The following is a 22,664-nucleotide window of genomic DNA, read 5'->3' on the forward strand; positions in this document are numbered from 1 at the left end:
AAAGGTAGCTTTTGCTCCCAGGAAACTCCTCACTGCAGATGTGTCAAGAAGGCAGAAGCAAAAAAGAAAAAATAGAGAATTGCTCCTGGATACACAGGAGAGAATCAGGAAGGCCAGAGAAAAGGTGGAGTTGAGACTGCTGTAGCACATCAATAGCAACAGGAGAGGTTTCTACAGCCACAGCAGCAACCAAAGGAAGACTGGGAGAACATGGAATAGTGTGATGGGTAACCAAGAGATGGAGAGTGTAGAAAAGGATAACCTATGGCAGGGAAGTGTGCAAGACTCAATACCTTCATTTCCTCACCCCTTACTGGCAAAGTCTGCTGCTCCCTCCCAGGCCACTCAAGTCTTTGCTTAGGACCAAAGGATGGCAGGAACAGGTACTACCATGGTACAGGTGGATCAAATTAGGTACTAATTAGGCCAGCTAATTAGTACCTAATTAGCTGGTACCACACTCCTATGTGTGAGTCCATAGGACTGGATAGGATGCACCTGAAAATGCCAGGAAAATGGCTTGTGATTGTTTTGGGACGGTTCTCTCCGATGTTTGAAAAATTGTGATCAAGAGAGCAAAGACTAGAGAATGCACTCCTTAGTCTTCAAAAAAGGCAAGAAGGATTTAGAGAATGTATTCAGAAAAAACATAATCTTTTGATTCATAGAAAGGTATTAATAGAAATGTATTGTGGAAGCTTCAGTATACCTTGAGATTAGAAAATATAATGGCTTCAATATTTTTTGAAAATTCTGAGACTGGGAGAAACAGAAAGACTATTTTCTCCTTTTTTTTCAGAAGAACCTCTAAACACCTTTTGGACTGCAGTTTAAGGTATTTAGCAGAGTACTATTTGATACAAAAAGGTGATATGAAGCTTAATATTGAGGAATATCATAAATATGAATGTGGAGTATCCAAGAGGAAATAAAATCTAGAGCAGCTTCACAAAAACATAACAACATATGAAATACATGTAAACTGGATATAACAAATATTGTGTCTTTCCAGTACTGTACTGAAAAATGGAGACCTCTGTAACTGAGTGATGTAGGAAAACATTTCTGCGGAGCACATCATAATGATTTCCAATTCGAATGTCAAATTATTTTACATCTTTTGTAATACCTACAGGTATATGTGGCTTATCAGTGTGATAGCCTGGTAAGTCAGGCTGTACAGTTTGATGTTTTTTTTCCTAACCCTGTTTGCATTTAAACTAAAGCTACACTATATGTACTGCAGGCAAAATTCACTTAGAAATGTAACTCAAATGCAAACATGAACTGGTTGTGACCTGTTTTATTAAAAAAACCCCCACAATCAAAACATAATGTGTCACATAGACAGCATTAATATATACTATACTGAAGCATACAATACTATAGTACAGCCTTTAATTAATCCTTCTACTAGTGCAGGAATATTTCTACTAATAACTACTTTTAAAATTTCTAAAAGATGAAAGTTGTATCTACACCTCTGGAGGTTATTTTAGGTTTTAAATCACACAGTATGAGAATTTCCCCTCCCCCAATATTAAATTGAAATGTTAATCTTTTCCAGCTTCATCACATTAGCCCTGGTTACTTATTTGCCCAACTTTGCATTTTCTTTATTCATCCATTGGGTTCACACATTTCATATTCTCTGAGCTTCTCAATCATTACTCAACAAAGCCCTATCTGATGAGTTCTCTAAATTTATTCCCTACAGCTCTCCTGGTAATTTGCATTACTTTTGCCCGGACACTTCAGTTTATTAATAGTTTCCGGGTAGTAACTATACAGAATTCTAAAGATTAGGGCTGAGGTCTTGGGCTGAGCTGATACAAGGTCAACCCAGCTTGGGAAAAGGCATGAAGGCAAAATTTCTCTCTTTATTTCCCTGCAATTGAGATCTTCTTGGTGCTCATCTAGGTTTGATACAAGCTAAAGTATGTTGGCAGTGGTTTCAGTGAGCCTGTTTGAGCAGACCAGGTTTCTGGAGCACTCAGACCCCTAATTTGTGCTCTGTTGTACCTGGTCATGCTCTGCATCCTGGGAACACACCTGAGCAAAGAAGACTGCTGTCTGCCTGGTGAACAAACATCCTTCTGATTTTCTTGGGTGTGGTAATTTCAGAGTCCCCCGGATGAAGGGAAGGAAATGACGAATCTGACTCTATGTTCTTAGAAGGCTAATTTATTATTTTATGGTATTATATTATATTACAGAATGCTATACTAAAACTGTACTAAAGAATAGAGAAAGGATACTTACAGAAGCCTTAACAAGAAACTAATGAAAACCCATGACTCTCCAGAGTCCTGACACAGCCTGACCATGATTGGTCATGAAGTAAAAACAATTCAAATCTTGGATAAACAATCTCCAACCATATTCCAAAGCAGCAAAACACAGGAGAAGCAAATGAGATAATATTGTTTTCCTTTTTCTCCGAGGCTTCTCAACTTCCCAGAAGAAGTAATCCTGGAGTAGGGATTTTTTCCAGAAAATATGCTGGTGACATTTGGGAAAATCACCAGCCAATAACTGAGCTGAGTTACTTTAGCAGCAGTCACAGAATCTCAACAAATCCCAAATCAGATGAACTGAATGGCTGTGCAGCCCCTGTTGAACTATGCAGCGCCAGCCAGCAGAATTATGGGCTCTACCAAGCCTCAGGTGACAGTGGCTTATTCTGTGACCTTGCTCTGACACCTGTGATTGAAAGGGGCGCTGGACACTGGCTCAGGAGGAGCACCTGCCAGCACCCTGGAAGAGCCAGAAAGTGCTCTGGCCACCTAGAACCCTCTGCCTTGGCAGCCCAGCTGTCTGGCAGGCCAGCAGGGAGCTCAGTTGAGATGCTGACTGCACCACAGCTCAGACAAGTACATCCCACTCAGCCTCCTGAACTCACACACAGCTCAAGTGTGTCCATGGCTATCTGCTGGGCAGGGGACGGAGCTGACAGATGCTCCTGGAGACAGGGATAACTCCAATGACTGCTGGTTTTCTTTCAGTTGAACCCTTTCAGAAGCTGGGGGGAAGCCAGTGATCTCTTGGATTCCTCTGGAAGCACACAGGATGAAGGAGCCATCAATTCTTTGGATGAGGATGCTGTCTGTTTAAAGGCTGAATGGCCCCACTCTCTGAATTTCATGCATAAAACCCTAGTCCTTAAGCTTCTGTTTCCTGGATGCCTGTGGGAATGGGCTTGACCTAAACTGACACATGTAGTCAGTCCCCAGGTGACATTTTTTAATGCTGCATTGTGATGTACATCTGGATATTATCTTTTCTTATTGGTTGCATTCTTGCAGTACATCAAAACTGACCATCTCTTAAACTTTTATGAAATAGTATTTGTCTATTGACACGATCTGCAGGCTCAGGGATCTTTAAGCTTCCCAGTAGTGTCACCAGTGCTGTGGAGGATTGTGACGTGCCTTGGCCCACAGGGCAGGACCTTCTTACCATCAATCTTGTTGCTAATCACACACCAGGAATATCAATTGTCAAAATAATGAGCATTTAGGCAGCCTCAGAACAGACACAAAGTATACCATGTGCAACACTACTCCAACCTTTCAGAGTTTAAAATGGCATTGTAGAAATTATGAAAGTCACCCTTTACAATGCAAAAGTATAATTTTTAAAAGCAGCTGTTTTTTCATACATAAAGGAAATTATATGTATTCAATTTTGATTCCTTTCCTATCACTTCCCAGAGAAAATGACAAAATACTTAAATAAAATTTTTAAAAAGTAAATGTGATGTTTTATGACTTAAAATGAACTTTAAAAATATCATACATGTTGATATATTCACTGCCATTACATTTTGGAGCTTCTGACCATTTACTTTCTTTGCATTTCATATTTATTGATGAAATCCAACTCCTGCCTCTGGCCTAAGAGTAAGAGAGGAAATACAACAAAGCCCATAAAATCTTACTAGTAAAGAACAGGTGCAAGAACCCAATCAGATCAAGTCACTGACTGTATCTAAGATTTCTTCTCCTATCTGCTGACCTAAATGTTGAAATATCCAGTTACATATTCCCTGAATATGGGGGTGAAAAGCTGACATCATATTAATATGAGATCTACCTCTTCAAGAGGCACTTTCAACAAGAATATGATTTTTACTATCAAGTATCTCTTCTCATTCTTCTATGCCCTTGAAAACTCTTTCTGCTGTTAAAAGACATGGCTTTTGAAGGACTACTATTTTTATCGCTATGCATCTATCCTCATGAATACTTTGTTTTCCATTTTAAATCAGAATATTTCATTAACTACTGTGCTTAGGTCTTAGGAGGGTAGCATTTTATTATCTTTATGTTGATTAATTTTCTTTTGTATCCATCTGCTGTGGAGTGCTCAGGATGTCCTGCACACAAGGGAACACTGCACACAGTAAGTGGGTGGAATTTTGAATACCTTACAATTTTTACAAGGAAGAATGGAATCAAAACTACTGGAATCAAACACCAGCACTTTATAAAACCATTATCACCACAATACAGTAATTAAAATCTCCATTGCCTACATGGAACAGTCCTTAACTCATTTTTTAAATTTACAGATATTAAAATGAAATGTTAATTGAAAATGCATTAGCTGAACAGAAGGGTTTTGATCACTTAGGCTAAATTTGGCTTGAGAGAAGAAATGAAAGCCTATGTAAAACTTAATATCTTCTCAAGGAGACAGCATGGGGACTGTCTCCAGGTGAATGGAATCAGAGCACCTCCCAGTGTTGCTTATGTGCCAGCTGTTGGAAGAGTCACAGGTAAGAAATTGGCTGTGACCCCACATTCTCTTCCCCAAGAGAGCTCATTCTAATCCTGACCTCTTAAACCTGTGCCTACAAAAACTGCAAGCTTTGTCCTTGAGTAATCAAGTAATGCAAAACACTAAGGTTTCACCCATGGGATGTATTCAACCTGGTTTTTTAAGATATAAGGATTACAGATTTCTGGATTGTTAGGGAAATCCCAGCTAACTCTCACCCTTCTGCCAAATAATATTCCATCAGTGAAAAAAACAGAGGTGAAATTCTGTTTTCATTTAAGCCAGCTGGAAATTTACCATGGAATTCTGTGGGGCCAAAGAAAGTCCATGATCATGTAAGGGGTTAAATAGCTTCAGTGATCTTGGAATTTTCACCAGTGAATGAATTTGAGACAATTCCAAACAATCAAGCAAATAATAAAAAGTGGATTTTTGACAAAATTAATGGCACAATAACTAAAATAATTGCTTTTCATGGAATAAATTAAGGATTATTATATTAAAAGCAAATAAAATGTGTTTTACAAAACAACAATTATGGAGATTTTCTGAGGAAAACAAAAATTTGATAGAAAAAAAAAGAGTTCTACTTAGCGCGTTATCGGTAAGTGTACTGGTCGAATTAGTTCTGTTCTTATTTTTGCCACATCTAAGGGTTATGAACAGGCTTTTTCATGTTTTCATTTGTTATAGAGATCCCCATTGCTAAAATACCTCTTGCTTTAATGTATTTGAACTACATTTCTATCCTTATGGATTGCCAACAACCATGCTTCTTTTTCTTACAGTATTTATACACTGAACATCTCTTCTTATTTCTGGTACTGCCACTACATATGTCACTTTTAAGAGGCAATCCTACCCATAGCATGCATTGCACTTAAACGCTTACATTTTTAACACTTCGTAATGATGTCTTACTATAACCTTCAATCATGTGCCTTAACATATCTGGGTTTTGGAAATATTGAAGCTGTTACATTCCTGTTAATGAGTGTTTACACTCTTAAGCAAAATACAGTTCAAGTACATTTTAATTCTACTGCTACACTGCACTGGTTAAGAATTTTGCTGATCTAATAAGGAGGTGGGAGCAACATTTGATATCAGTGACCCATGAAGTCTCCATGCAAGTTTTGACACATTGGAGAGATGACAGTGTGCTGAGCCAAACCTCCTACCAGAGAAGCTGTACACACACACACACAGACACACAACTTGTCTGTTCATCACAGATTTTGCTATTCTGCATGTTATAGATTTACACACTGTGTCAATTCAAGGACCATCTTTGATCTTCATGCCAGAAATGAGGAAAGGAATGTGGGTTATTTTGCTGGGGCAGGTCTTCCTGGGTTACATGAGTCTGCATGGCAGTGGCTTTCATTCTGCACAGGAGCACCTCCTGCTCTGGTTACAGAACCAAGGTTATGTCATCTAAATAAGTGTGTTGGATAATGAAGTTATCATTTTGAGCCAATTCAGAATTTCTTTAATCAGCACAGTAAATTGAAATTCTACTAAAAAGCAAACACAATGAAACCTTTAGGTTTTGGTTGTGTTATTATACAAAGACCTTGAAATAAATGTTTGATGTGCTTCAGGCAAATATCTCCTGCCTGAAATAGCAAGGTGCTGTTGTATTAAAAAAATTCAATTTTCGATAAATGTGCATAATAAAATTTTTAATTTTATTACCAATTCAAAACCCAGTAACAATCTCACCAAGTTAATGTGACTTTGATTTTTAATCTGAGTGAGAGTGGAACTGCCTCTTGTATTCTTTCTCTTGTTCTGCATGGAATAATATTACCTAGACTGACAGGGAACTTAGCCACAGGTAAGCTGCAAAGCATAGCAACTGTTTATGTAATATCATGTATGCCTAAAATAATTAATATCTATAAAGATAGCTTTCATATCAGCAGTTGCTCAAAAAGACGTAAGTAGAAAAGGTCAAAATAATAATGCATTAAGTCCTACTGAAATGAAATATTTTCATTTTTGCAAAACTGCTAAGAAAAGAGATTTTTAGTTTTTATCCTGAACATACTGTTGCTTTTCTACAGCACTTTGGAATGTTACAGTTATTCACAGCTGTCACAAAAGCGGTAGACAAAGAAAGGTGTATCCAAAGCCTAAAGCAGTAAGGAGGTCACAGAGTATCCTATTTTTAATTCTAAAGAATTTCTAACTTAAAAATCTATTTTTAAACTAAAAAAAAGTGTGCTTCAAGGAAAAAAACACAAAGAACTATACAACTCTACCTTTCTAAGAATATATTTTGCTTTCACTTTTAGATTGTATCCTGTCCAAGTTGGAATCACAACTCTTATCTATTGCAATAGAACAAAACACTTTACTGGTTTTATCATTACTATAAGAAAATATCCCCTCCCAACAATACCAGCTTCTATAATGAACAATACAAACACTCAGTGTCAGGTAAGTCTGCACTTGACCTCCTTTCCCTCTGGCTTACCTGGATGTTCCTGATTCTCTTTGGAATTCACACAGTAGGAAGTAAATTGACTGAAACAAACCTTCTAGTCAAAAAGTGATGAAAAACAGAAAAACAACACAGGTATACAGTCTGAATTTTTATCTCAACTGAATGAGAAATCTCTTCTTTAAAACATTATTCTGGTAGAGATGAACCGGTTCACAGTGGTTGTGGTTAGATAAACAGCACAGACTGACTCAGCTACTCTACACAGAAACTTAGCTAAATGCAAAATGATTTTCTTAAAACAAAAAAAAATATTTTAACCAATTTATTAATACTGAGAACAATTAAAAAGAAGTGTGATTTGTTTCATAAATATAAAAACCAGTCTTGATAAGGAGAAATTTATCTCCCAGAGAATGTATGCTCAAAGAAGTTGCTTGATCTATCCAAGAACTCAAAAAATCATTTCCTCATGATGGAAATAGAGAATTTCTTTGCTCTGGTTGGTATAATTTTTACCAGTAAACTTAATCATTGAAGTCCTAATCTGCTCAGGAAAACTTATGACAGGATGATTAGTAAAATTATTCCCCAAAGAAGGCATTACAGTCAAGAATTAACCAGGAAATTGTGGAGGAGTAAATTTGTATGGTCATATCCAAAAGACTATGCATGGGAATAGGAGAAATAGCTTCTGTACAATAGCTATATTTTCTCATGTGTTATTTATTTTTTTTCCATAAGGAATAGGGAGATAATATATTATCTGTTTTTTGTCAGAATGCACATCTGGTGATTAGAAAACCTGGGAATCAAAGACAGGATTTGGGCAGAATTGGTCTGTTGAATTTAGTTAGCTGTAAGTTTAGTTTCTGATTTCTTGGCTTCAGTGAACTTGTCACCTGTGATAAGCAAATGACCTGGCAGATGTTGTACAGACATGACTTTGGACCTCTCTTCAGCTGGGTCCTCAGCTGGTTTGAGGAGTTATGCAGACTTCCTTAACCAATATTTCACCTTGCTGTCCAGTCAGCTCTGGTAGCTGGTATTAAAAGACACATCTCAGTATCCCTCGAGGGACAGAAGAGCACTGTGAATTAATTTAACACAGCAGTTCAATCTCTACAAACTTGCTGCAAACTAATGAAATTACATGGTCAAGCAATGACAGACTTGTGCTCCATTTAAGCTCCTCTAATGTTACTTTCAAACACCTAAGGTAACAAAAAGACACTTCAAGAAAGGCTTGTTATTAAATTAACCTGTGATAAAAGTAAAATTGTGGTGTTGCACTAATGTTTAGGTAACTTGTACCATTGCATGGCAGACAGTGGTGAAAAAAGTACAAACCTGAAAGATGACGTACTTTCCTTTATTTGACCTTCTTTAATGGAAATCTTTGTTACAAGTCCTGTATTGATATAACTCTTAATGAAAATTTATTTACTGGACAATGGGTACTTTGTGCTGATTAGGTGGGAAAAATTGCCTTCTTTGCTGCTATTTATAACACAGCTAATGATTTTTTTGGGGTGAATAGCTTCTTATTTATCTTCAGATGCTTTTCTTGGCAGGGACAAAGTAAGGACAAAAAGGTCTTTATTGCTTTTTTTGCTAGAAGGTGAAAATATGGGGCTGATTTCCGTAAAATGGCTCTACTCGCCCAGGTATTCCCATATATATGGGTCATATTTTTCCTATAAATGGTGTTCCCTCTGAATATTGCAGTAAAAACCCACTATCCATTACCTAGTTACTTTAAATACTAGTATATTTGCAAGAAACATCTGGTTTAAAATAGTGTATCATTAATCTGGTTTTATTAAAATACCCTGCAATGTAACTGCCCACCTCTTTACAACAGTTTCACTTTCAGGACAGCTGTGTTTTGCAAAAGGTTTAAAATCAGATGAATCATTGGTTCTCCTGGGAAGCAGTCATGGAGTAAGCTGCTGGCTCTTTGCCCCATAGACAGGATTTCTAATACAGCCATTAGGACATCTCCTATCCCTCTGCCATATTACAAGATTAATGAGTTCTTTTCAATAACTTTATAAAGCCCATAAGACATGACATAGCAAATTCTTCTTCTGTTACTTAAATAGTGAGGTTTCAGCTTCTGATATAGATGGACAATTGCAGGATCCAACATGCAAAGGAAAAATGTCAGCCTCACACTTGATTTCTGCTGTAGAATGTGTTTGCCCTATGTTAAAAAAGCAGCTGTATGCTGAAATTCTGTGGAAATGCCCTTGAGTATTTGGTGTAAAGGACTAGTGTTTCTGTTCTGTAAATGCAATGTAGTACCATGTTTCTCTTAACCACTATAATATACTAAAATTACAATGAAGTCATCTGCATTTAGATTTTATATATGAAAATATTTTCATGATGGCCATATGGCTCTTCACAAATTTCTGATAGCAGTAGCAATGACATATTTCTAACAGGATAGAGCAGAGCAATTCCATCAAATGAGAAAACTACAATGGAAACATGATACAAATTTAGCAGTAAAAGCCTGCTTACCTTCATATGTTCCACTTTCTAGGAGAGCACCACTTTTCTCCAATTCCATAAAATCTTCAACAGTGATGAAAATATAGTCCACACCAGGGACTTCCCCCTCCTTATGTGGCCTTGTGGTGCCTATTAGGAAGATGAAAGACACACTGTCAAGAACATGGCCTAAATGCAGAAAGATCTTTTTGAAAGCTTTGGAAAAGTCACAAAGTAAACCACTTACACAACATTTTGCATAGCACATCTTCCTTGTGAGGATGCTTTCAAAGCAATCTAGCTCTATTTGCTGAAGCTGACAGAGGTATTTGAGATGTATGTTTAAGATTGTGCCAGATATTATTTGGGTCTATATTTATTCCCACTAATGAAAAACTATCATACTGTTGTTTTTACATTTCTAGAAAGACCCTTAGTGACATCAGGAATTCAGAGGTAACACAAAACAAAGTCTTTTTTACAATTAATCTGCTTTGTGATATTTTAAACATTTATTTAGAACACAGAATAATAGTTCTGTAAGTACCCTTCTGTAAGGGTTATATTCACATTGCTTGTTTCAGTGCCATAAGTGGACTTGACAAATGGTTAGGCTTTAGGGCCTGTGGGATTAAAATCACCTGCTAACCATGCTGTCAAGCTGCACAGGTGTTTATATGTAGTTATTGCCTCTATTGTCATCCCTGGATGACAGAACTCTGTAAAAGCTGACAGATAATATTACACACAGCCTGACAAGTGACTTGGCTTAGCTAGCAGAAGTTGGGATGTTAGCAGGGAAGAGTCTGAAACTGACCTGATTTCCTAATGGTCCAGTTTATTGTGGTCAGGCTATCTATCCCTCATTTGACTGAAACCACTAATTAAGTCTCAAAATTCCATTTGGAAATGGAAGTATTTTTGGTTCTCCTCAGTCTCAGAGTGTTTGAAACATCTTAATCAATTCTTTATCAATACTGTACTTATTACATCACACTTGTAGGGTTTGGTTTCAATACTGTTGACACTGGGAAGTGGCTAGAAACATGTCCAACCTCCTTTCTGTTACTTGAAGACACAGAGACATAAAAGTGTTAGGTTTACTCCATTGCCTGTCATAGGGACCTTTTTCTCCTCAGACACAGCCTGAAGTCCATGGCAAAGACAGAATGAGACTGCCAAGACAGTATTTCAGTACTTAACATGGGGAATATATTTTGATAAATCTATAAGACCCTTCCCTCATTTTTTCCAATTCCTTTCTCATCTCAACATATACAACTAAAACTGGCTGTTAATACCTGGGAATTCTCATACTACTTTCTAGAATACTCTGTCTATCTGGAGTAAAATTCTGGGCTCCTCAGTGAAAGAGAGATATGGTGCTCTTGAAGTGGATAGAATGGAGGGTGACAAGGATGACTGGGGGACTTGAGAATCCCTCTGATGAGTAAAGGCTGAGGGAGTTGGGCCTGTTCAGCCTTGAGAGAAGACAGCTGAGAAGGGACCTCATTAATGTGCATAATTATCTAAAGAGGGGAGGTCAAGAGGACAAAGCCAGGCTCTGCTCAGTGGTGCCAGCCACTAGGACACGAGGCAGTGTCTGATGCACAGGAAGCTCCATCTGAACATTTGGAAGAACTTCACTCTGCAGTGACCAAGCACTGGCAGGGGCTGCCCAGAGAGGGTGGGAGTCTCCCTCCTGGGAGATATTTCAGAACCATTTGGATGCAACCCTGAGCCATGTGCTCTGGGATGACACTGCTGGAGCAGGGAGCCTGGAACAGATGTCCCACTGTGGTCCCCTCCAAGCTGACCCACTCTGTGATTTTGTGGTTACTTTTGTGTTTTGGAGATGGTATTGTTAAAGCCCTCAGACACTTGGATTGTCCATAAGCATGCTGAGTTTATTTCCCATGGATTATCTGATGTCTGGGGATGCAGCAGCACCCCTAAAGATCTCCAGCCCTTTGTGAGAACTGTATCAGAGCACTCTGGTGTGCCACTGAGCTCCAGAGAGCTCTGCCAACTGCACAGACATCAGATGTTTGTTCTGGGTTCTCTCTCCTGAGAAACTTTTCACTATCAAAGAATATTGACAGAAACTGTATCTTCCTCACAAAACACTCTGGCAAATCAAGGCTATTCCAGACACAGCACAGGGAGGAAGCTCACATATTAGATGAGTATTTCTAGCTTACTGTTTCTTCAACATATTTTTAATGTAAACAAGCTTGGACTACTAGTTTATCAATCAGAAAAAATACAAGTTATATAAAATGTTAGCCCTGCTTTGAATAAAAATTTGACCAGATGATATGAAGAGCTCCCTCACAACTGATTTTTAAAATGATTTTATGCTATTTAGTGTTAATACACCTGGTTTGTTTGAAACATCTGGATATTCAGCAGTCTTCATCATGGATGATGGCAAAGTCTCACAGGAGGTCCAACAACAGACTTGGTTATTCCTGTGCTTCTCTACTTTGCACACAGTCTTTGTTCAATTCATGTAGAAAACTGTAACAGACTAAATTTCAGATTCTGAATCCCTCTCTTAAGTTGGAATCTAAAGACCTAATCTTTCTGCCCTTATATTACTGAGTCATGTTTTTTTCAGATATGGTACAGTTACGATAATACCTTTTGCATGTCTTGCATTAATGAACTATTAATTAAATATTCTGTCTAATCTGCTTAGACAACAGCAGCAGATAACACCGTGCCTCGGTTTAGGGTTTTCTGATAACAAATTCTGCACTTCTTCTCTCCTCCTTTGCTGTCAGAACTAGTCTTAAAGGTGCAGAACTTAATATCTAGCATAAACAGAACAGATGATTGGGGGTGCAAGCATCATAAAGTCACCCCAGGGCACACTGTCACTTAGATGGTTCCATCCTCTGATACTACTCAGGGAGCCAGCTCCAAGAACCCTGCACTGCACTGTGTACTGAGGGCTGCAGACCTATAAAAGATCAAGTAGTCCTGCAAAAAAATGGAGAAAGGAGCAAACCATGATCAACAGCTGCTTGAATTCAGGGTGACTCTACCCCAGCTACAGCAGCTCCAACCCCTGAAGAACTTTATTGCTCTTGATAAAATCTCACTGAGTCCCATTTCCCTCCTGCATCTGTTTTCATTCCCTCAGGCTGGAGGACCTGTGATCTTGGAAATGGTTAAAGCAACTCTCTGGCTAATGGAATAATCCATGGTTACTGCCTCTTTTTCTCCTTCACCCTGGAGGAACTGAGTTGCTGCTAACAGTACTTCTGCCATCCCTTATAGTTTTCTGTAAGCACCACAGACATTGTAATTTTAATAATGTGTATTTACAGAGGTGGACACATTTAATGGAGCATCTTAAACACCCATCAAGGTCTGAACATGAGAGCTATATATAGGAATCTTACAGACCACAAGCAATTGCCTTTAACCTAGAGCTATACTTAATAAAATTTGTCTTTAACTGCCTCCATATAGACAGATAAGCAGGCCTAAAACTTACAGTGATTCAAGACTTAAAACAAAGGACTAATTTCAAACCTCAGATTTCTACAGAAACATCTTTTGTTATGCAGCATCAAGGCTTAATAGGACACAGTTGCTTCTACTTATAATATTTAGCCCTTCATTAATGCAAAATGGATAAAAGAACTCAGTTACAATTTTGTTACCAAGGTAACCTATGAAAAAATTATCTCTGAATTCCATAATGAAAGAATATTATACTTTTAAATATTTCAGGACCAAAACCAACAAGGGGTATTTGCACTATGCATATTTCTGACAAATACAATTTACAGGTGTAGTTAAAGACACAAAATGAGAAGCTCTCAAGTAACCATGACCACTCCAGTCATGCAAGTGCTGTCACACAACCTCTAGGTACCTTAGAAATTGCAGGATCTTGGTCTACAAAATCTGGACTTGTATTGACCTTCCTTGATTTTATGACCATTTTCATCATTCACCAAACAATCTCCTCTCAAAACATATATTAAGGTCATATTTTGTTTGGATTTTTAATTTTAAGATGGATAGTTGGTACAGTTTAGAGATGTTTAAGGTATGTGCTATATCTTTTTATTATTATTATGTTTTAAAAAGACCCTTTGCCTTTGCAGCTGGTTTCTTCTCTTCTACAGGGGAATTATGGTGATTTGCCATACTTGAGTCCAGGCTTTCCATGCTCATGTGTGTTGCAGGATGGTGCTAAATCCCAGGAGAGGAATTAAGTGCTGTTTACATAAATAGCACCTGAAAGAATATTTTTTAAATGAGTTTAAGGTACCTGAGGGCAGGTACTTAGACATGTAAGAAACTTTTACTTCTATTAAAAAAAAAGAAGTGTGTTAATTTAATAGCAATAAACTATTTTTGAAATAATGCTTTTATGAGCTTGGGGAACAATAAATAAATTGAACTTTTACGTTGACTTTAGTTCAGATTGGAAAAATGATCAGTTCATGTGGTGTTCAGTCCAGATTGCCTTTATTAGTAAAAAAGGATAGAATTATTGATTCTAGAAGACTTCCAGGGTTGGAAAGCTCTGCACCAGTTTGTAGAGGCAGGAGAAGAACTAGGAGTTTATGTCTATTTTTAATCTCAGTGTTCAATTACATAATTATAACATTGTAGTGCTTATTTGGGAGCAAAGTGCACAGCCTGACTTTGAACATATTTCTACTACTTAGAGGCACTGAGTCTTCAGTCAGTCTCTCTCTCTCTCTGTCCAGCTCTGCCACTTTCAAAAGCAGGAAAGCTGCTCCCTCAATTTTTTTTCTTTTTTTTCTCACTCCATGTAGTCATGGAAAAGAAAAAGAGGCAAATTTATTCATTTGTCAGCATAGGAATATGAATATTAGTTAAAACTCCCAGAACTGTGACAGGAAAGACCCACTCAGTACTTCAGACATATTTTAAAGAACACTTCGTCCTTGCAGTAAATAATCTGTATTTTACTGTCTTTAGCAGCATCTCAAGGTTAATATTGTAGTAGTCATGTCCTTGTAGAGCCTATATGATGGTCAGGAAAGTGGAAGAAAGGCCTTCCCTGCAAGGTCCCATACCATCTCACAGACTGGCCTCACAGGTTTCAATGCTCCAAGCTTACAGGAATGTCATAAATATTTAAATTTTTACTTTTATTTTTGGTAAGTTAAGGGCAAACCTGGCACACCACTATCCACTTCACACATATTTAGCTGATTTATATTTGGAATCACAGATTGGTTCCTACTGCATGAGGTAATTTTAAAAGCAAAGGTGTGGTTTTGCCACAAGCATTTACAGTGAAAATGAAGAGCAGGGGAATAACCTAGTCCTTTTTGCACAATGACCTACTTCTAGAGTAATTTTCCAAATGTATGGAAGTGAAAAATGTCTAGTTTTGCTTATCTGTTCCAAATGTAACAAAATGTAAAGAGAAAAATGCCTTTAATATATGAAGCCCTTTGATTAGACATTCTGCTGAGAATTTGTTCTGTAACTCAGCTCTGTACAACAGCTTGTTGTGGAGCATGGTCTGCCAGGCTGTCATACATTACAGTAGCTGGAGGGATCCCTCCTGCAGAAACAGACTGCTAATCTTTAATAAACTTCAGCTGAGCCCTTGCTATGACCTTGTATACACTTTGCCTTGGAAAAATTCAACAATACTTAATTAGGTCTTTTGTTTGTTTGCCAAATTACTCTGGAACACTATTACTGGGAGGAACTGAAATGTATGGGAAATTACACCTATCTTGTCAAATTACTAACTGCATTAAGCAGAGAAGCACCACATTTGTCTTGATATACTGAATTTCCAGCTGAAGAGAATAATAAACATAATTTTCAAGTAAAGTGATTTTAGGCATATTACAAAGCCAGAAGCTTCAAGTGTTTATGACAATTCTCATAACAACAACATAAACCACAATGGCTTAAGTCCCTTCTTGCCAATGGTTATGAAGAATAAAAGTGTTTCCCCTTTCCAAGTGTACAATACCAGCATTTTCTCTGATTTATTCCTATTAAAAAAAAAAAAGCTGCAGAAGCAAAGGAATGAATTCCAGATTCCTAAAAATGTTTTTCAGAAGTAATAGTTACAAACTGCATTAATATTTGCCAAATGTGTTCCTGAAGAAGATCTGGGTGTTAATAAATTCAAATTTAGCAAAGGTGCTGAATGTTCTACAGTGAGGCAAGAACACAGCTGAGAAAGGATCTCATCAATGCATAAAAATATCTTAAGGGCAGGCCTTAAGAGGGTGGGGTCAGATTCTTCTCAGTGCTGTTCAGTGACAGGACAAGAGTCAGTGGGCACAGACTGAAACTCAGGAAGTTCCATCTGAATATGAAGAAAAGCTTCTTTACTGTGAGGGGGACAGAGCAGTGGAACAGGCTGCCCACAGAGGCTGATATTTAAAAGATATTCAAAACCTGCCTGGACACAAGGATGTGCAGCCTGGTGCAGCTGAATCTGCTTTAGCAGGAGGTTGGACAAGGTGATCTCCAGAGGTGCCTCCCAACCCCAATCAATCTGTGAAAGGAGGCATTCAGCAGCTGCTGAGCTCTGAGACTGCAGCATTATTTGCAAAGTTACCTGTACACAGACTGAAAACATCAGATGCTATTTAGAAGAAGAGGTGTTGTTTTTACTATAGCCTGGATTTTCTGGTCAAGTTTTAGAAGAAAGTGAAAAGCACTTAGCCATACTTCATCACAGAACTAAAAGCTTCATGCCTAGGTGCTTAATTCATGTGAACTAGAAAGAAAGTTTTGCAATCCCTGTGCATAATTAGCATTCACTGAGAGTAGCAGAAATAACAGGTGAACTACATGGCTCAATCTACTGTCTACTGAAATTAGGTAGAGAATTTGATTCCCATCAAAAGAAACCTTTGAAAAGAAAATAAAAACCTCACCCATGGTTTTCACAGTTTGTACTACAATTTGGGATTCACAATATTCTTGGATATGTTTTGATTTCTGCTGAAGAGGCAAAACCTAAGACTGAAAAGCAGTCTCAAGGGACTGTGCACTGGGTTGTAGTGCACACATTCTACAGCACCACAAAGTTCTTAGAACAAATATTTTATGGTGTAGAACAGAAACAAAAACTCCTGAATTTGAGATTTATAATGCACATAGGAGCAGATAAGCACGTCTTTATGGAAAATGCATTCTTTGAATGTTTCTTTAGATCTTCATTATTCCCAAACTTGAGACATATGCATTAGGTAGGCTAGATAAGCTCCTGCCTGGTGGTGAGCATGATTATTAGATTCCAGATGCATACATCCTTTCAAATACCTTTTAGAAAATTATTTTTAGATTCAATATGCAGACAGGAGCCTCTGATTAAACACAGCCTGGGTTTTCTATTTGTTCTCTTGGTTTTGTGCAATGTGACAGACAGTGAACAGCCCTAAGATAATTTATGCACTGTAAAATAAAGTCATATTGGAGCTGAATAGAAAAGTAAAACTGAGAGATGCAAATGACAGTAGTTCTAGCTAAAGACTGTGAGTAGGAACTTTATTTATTTATTTGGTTAATTATGAGAGGACCACTGGAACCAGCAAGAAGCACCCAGAGAAGAAATGCAGCACAACAGCTGTGCACTGAAACAGGTATTGGAGACTTTTCCTTCAACTGTGGCATACCCAGATTTACCCTTACACAGTGCAAGGATTTGAATTCTGCACTCTGTGCCCTTGTCCTGTGTTAGGCACTGCTACACTGTGTGTTCCCTCTTCGAGGCTATGTGACATTGCTGGCTGGGTGCCATCAGCTGGGTCACTTTCCTGCACTTGGTGAATTCCCATGAAGCCTGCTGTGTACTTTCTTTTGAGAAGAACTCTGACCCAGTATTAAGCCAGATATCCAAGTTTCATTGCCAATACGGCATTTGTGCAAATAAAATAACTCCTTTTTCATTACTCTTGCCAATACAAGTCTTCAAAATGTTAACAATAAACTGCAAAGAGAATATCCAATAACAGGGAAGTGTAAATACTCTGTGTAAAGTTAAGTATGGATGACGGCAGGAAATACTTGTAAATAAAATCAAAAAAGCTGTTGCTAATACAGGTATCTTAAATACTGAAATTATATTCTTCATAATTCCTGGAAAAGGCCAAATTGTGAAATGGCTGTTCTGGCACTTGGAAGCATAAACCTTACAGGGTTAGCTAAGTCCCTAAAGGAATCTGATTTTCAAGGCTCAAAAAGTGGAAAAGATGAAAAGAAGGAAAATCAGGTATGAATATTTTTGGATTCCACGTTATTGCCTCAAGAGGTTTTTGTGTTTTGTTTGACTGGTTGGTAGGTTGCCCTTTTTTTAAGGAAAAATTAGTACCAGCCAGGAAACTCCAGAAGAGATTAGGATTTTATTAATAAAACATGTTAATGTCTTAGCAAATACCCCAGCAATATATCCCAATATCTTTCATACTTATTAGAAAATGAAAACTCCATATCATCTTTTCAAACAGATATGAAAGCAAGCAGCAAACTGCCATAAAGAAACATTTAAGAACAAAACTTTGAAAATCTGATGATTAATGATTGTGTATGAAGTCTGGGGTTTTATTTTGGTTAACTAGGAACTTGTTGAGCTAATAAATAGTCCAAGATATTTCTTTACATGCTTTAGACAGTCACGATTCTTCTTTCATGGATTTTCACTCTTTCAGATAAAAATATAAACTAAGAGATCATTACAAACTTTTTCCTCTTTTGTCCATTTAGACTTTGATTCCTATGGCACATAGTTGTTTGCACCCCCATAAATCTTGCTTACGACTATAAAGAACAGGTTTTACATAAAAGTGAATATATGTGCACAAGAGAATTATCTGACTAATGAAGACATACATAAGAGCATCATGTTGAGAGACTCATGCATGCACAAACATTTACATTCCTACATAGATTTATAAAAATCATCAGCTAATGAAATCCAGAGAGAAACTTTTGATGTTACTAATAAAATAAAAAGCTCACCTAATTACGTGCAAAATGCTTTCTACTTCTAGAAAAGCTTAATTAGAAAATAATTTCTTACTGTCTTCGGATGAACAAAGTCTTTTCTGGGAAATGTCTGATTTTTGCAGCTCTTCAAGAAGATAGACAACATAGTTAGAGAACTAATTGCATAGTAGCCACTTGGCATGGGTATCTCTGCTGAGACATTACAGATGAATTTTTGTCCAGTACTTGTTATCATCTTATTTCAAAAGTCCCATACCTTCTCAGTGATTTCTTATAGGCAGCTCCTCACAGCACTGACTCCCTCTTCACAGCACTGACTCCCTCTTCACAGCACAAAGCAATCAACAAACTCCAGCTCTCTCCTTACCCAGCTACCCCACTCTTTTGTAGCACTCGTCTTATTGGCCACAGCTGTGGCCTGTTCAGGGCAGGCCTGTTCCTAATCTTTGGTGATCAGTACAGCTGCAACTCCTCAGGGATGAGACTGCCTTCTGCACTATTTTCTTACATTCTATCCCTCCACGAGTATTAGCAAATTTGTTATTCCTGCTGATGGCTCGATGGGTTGGATCATCAATGGAAATATTATTAAGTGAGATTTGGGATGAGTTGTTTAACTGTGATGCCAAAACATCTATTTGTACTGTGCATAATTCAAATATACCTCCAGAAATCCTGGAAGCACACCACTTCTAGTTTAAAGGACAACATTTCTGCTATCAACAAGAGAACTTGCTTTTTTACCATTTGATTTTATTAACATTATAAATAAACTGTTATGGATGTCTTCTGTTATGCAACTTGTACTTTTTACCACACAGAGCTGAAGAACTCTCTTAAGTTGTAAACACACCATAGTGTACCTTGAAAGATTCTGCAATCCCTGCAATAATAGCTTTTCAACTCAAAAAACACTAATATTATTATTTGCTTTTTATATTTTATTCAAACATAGGAAGCCAGCCACTCTGTATAATGTCTATTTAATAGAACATTTTAAAAGGGTTGGTGAAGTTGTTAGCTGTTGCTAATAAATCTCAGGAAATATTTAAAAATGAATTTTCTAAATCTACAGTCTTACTTTGAGAGGCATTAAAAGAGGGTCTGTGAAATAGGCTACCATAGAAATCATCCACACGTGTATTCTTAACCAAACTTCAGTACTTCAGCTGTTTAAATTTGTTTCAATAATACTGAACAATTAATAATGAATAAATAATATGAAGCAATAAAAGTATTTTAAGAGTATCAGGGCAGATGACTAACAGAAAAATGAGGGGCATTTTTTATGCTTAAAATAGACAACTAATTAGTATGTGTGAATTTAAAAAAAAATCTGTATTTAAAATGTGGCAGCCTTCAGATATGTCTATTCAATCTCCACAGTCTTCAGATTTATGTTCTGATGCACCTCTGGACAGTATCTGTCCACAAGGCATGCCAGCAAGAACCAATCCAGAGCATTTCTTCTGAATCAAAAAGTACTTTCAAAAACTACAATAGATGATGTCTGAATGGTAGAGGAGACTCACATGTTACTTGGGCTTCATGTCTTCCTGTTTGTAGCTGCTTCCAATGGTTGCATTCCTTGGCTTTCAGCCCTAAATTTGATATACACAGCCAAAACTCTGTGCTATTCACCAGACACCAGACCAGACCTTGATTTGGTGACTAAAAGATCCTCAGATGTAGCAGCAGATACTGTGGCAGTCATTTTTACTGAACAAGTTCAAAGAAGAGAATGAGTGGCTGTGCAGTACTGTGTGCCACACTTCCAGCAGATTTCCAGCTGAAATCCCTGGTGGCCAACTGCTATCCAGATAGCAGAGCAAATGCTCTGCTGAGTCACAGGGAATGCTGGTCCCTCAGTAGGGATCCCATCAGTGCTAGACAGAATTTTGTACTGTGGGATGCCACCACATGCTGTGGAGGGCTTTGAGCAGAAGGAGAAGTCACGCCGTGGGACTGCTTCCCATGGCAGCACTGCTCTGTCCCTGTGGAAGCACATTTCCCATCTGAAGGTTACAGACTGTTGAAGGCTGCACCTCTCAGGCACACTGGCAGAACAAGCACATATTTTCTTGTCTGCTTTTAGAGTAAGAAAAAAAATCTTGTTCCCTCTTTGCTCCTCTTGCTTTCTCAGTACAAAGAGCAAAAGTAGGACATAAACAATGATGTATGTTGTGAACCCCTGTGAGAATGAATTATTAGGGTTAATATCTTAAACACTGTTAAAATCATCAAAGGATGGGCCTCTGTCCACTGCAGCAAACTGCTCATCTGTGACCACCGAAGCCAAATCCCTCCCAGAACGTCTCCTGACTAGAAATGGGCTGTGAGTTACGCCACCTGATGGGAACTTGAGACAAGATAAATCTGGTCCTATTGTCTAGTTATCTTAAATCTAAGGAGAATTAAACAAGCTTAGAGGGAGAAGAATGTACCCACAAAGGCAGCCTTTCTCAGTAGCTGTGTTGAAAAGCAGCTCTGGTTGGGTACATCAGGTGGGGGGGCAAAGCCCACAGACTCATTTGCTGAGGCCAGGTCTGCACCCCTGAGGGGAAGCTCAAACCCTGCAGTCCTGCATGGTTTTCTTTCTCATGGTCATTGTCCTCTGCCCAGGGGTGACACGGCCCCCTCTCCCCCGTGGAAGGTCAGATGGGGCATTACTGGCTCCATGTGCTGAGAGGCAGCTGTCGTGTCTTAGAAGGTGCCACAAACCATCAAAAACCCTGAAGTGTCCCCAGACCCATCTATTGCTGAGGCCTTCCACCAGGTGTCTGCACATGATCTAAAAATGATCAGGGTGTGTTGCAAGAGACAGTGTAAAACTCCCCCTCCACATGGGGAAGGTGCCTGGTTGTCCCCACCCAGCCTGAGCCTGTTTTAACCCTTGGGACTTTGTGTTTCATGGGTTTCTTCCCCTATCCCCTACAGATCAAGACCATCACTTTGACCAATGGTAAACTACATTGCAACTAACAAGTCTCATCATGAACTCTGTGGGTAGTTATCTTTCTCTTTGTTTCTTTTCCCTTATACATTTTCATAGGTGATATTTTTATGCTTTCATATTGCTTTATTACTATAGACAATAATAGCCAAAATGACTACCTACGTGCTTTCCATCGTAACCAAACACAACCAAATTGTTCTAAAATAAACCTTATTTTATATAGGGTTTATTTTAGAACAATTTTATATAGGCTTTATTTTATATAGGGTTTATTTTATATTTTATATATCTAATATATATATATATATATATTTGCAAACATAGATCATTCAGTGGCATTTCACTCTAATGCACCCCAAGGGATCTGTTAAGAAGAACATGTTTTACCAATGTTATCTGGGTAACAACACCTTAGAAAAACATTTCTGTTTCTCTTTTTCTTCCACTGTTCCTCATAGAGAATAATGTTTTCATTGAACTAAGACCTTATACAGTAAATTCCAAGGAAACAGTGTTTTATTTTTCTGTTCTACCAAGTCCAGTTTAAAATAGTAGCAGAGAAAATCTATTCTTTCACATCAATGAATGCATCATGGAGCATTTCTACCATAGTATTCAGAAAATAAAATTATTATTTTGAAACTATCTTAATTTTTATATTAAATTACTTTTCCTAAAAATATTACTTCCCATTAAACATAAGTATTTGAAACAGATTTTTTCCTATCTGTTTTTAGGGAAAAAACGATTTTCAGTTTAACTCACATTAATGAAAAAAAAATAAAATGTCACATTCCTTGATAACAAGTTGAATAAATTATTTATACAGAAGTCATTATTTTATAGCATATTCACAAACTCAAAAGTGCATGATGTAAACTAAAATATTACTACTGCCTTAAATTTTTAAAAATAAATTTAAAACCTTGTTCATTTTTCTTTTGAAGGTAGACAAAAAAAAAAGCTAGATTTAACTTCAAAGGAGTCAAACACAGTGAA

At 37.6% G+C, this 22,664-nt stretch overlaps 1 protein-coding gene across 15 annotated transcripts in view; it reads right to left on the reverse strand.

The window, feature by feature from the left end:
• MAGI2 (membrane associated guanylate kinase, WW and PDZ domain containing 2) overlaps nucleotides 1-22,664 on the reverse strand; it is a 702,131-nt gene that overhangs the window by 281,313 nt on the left and 398,154 nt on the right. For all 15 annotated transcript variants that reach the window (XM_071424001.1, XM_071424000.1, XM_071423998.1 and 12 more), the window contains one exon: nucleotides 9,761-9,880. In XM_071424001.1, coding sequence (XP_071280102.1) covers nucleotides 9,761-9,880 — 120 coding nt within the window. The remainder of the gene's footprint in view (nucleotides 1-9,760; nucleotides 9,881-22,664) is intronic.

The sequence above is a fragment of the Agelaius tricolor genome, unplaced genomic scaffold (genome assembly GCF_023055355.1).
Source record: "Agelaius tricolor isolate 1412-34295 unplaced genomic scaffold, bAgeTri1.0.p SCAF_3, whole genome shotgun sequence".
In the NCBI taxonomy this organism is placed as follows: Eukaryota; Metazoa; Chordata; class Aves; order Passeriformes; family Icteridae; genus Agelaius; species Agelaius tricolor.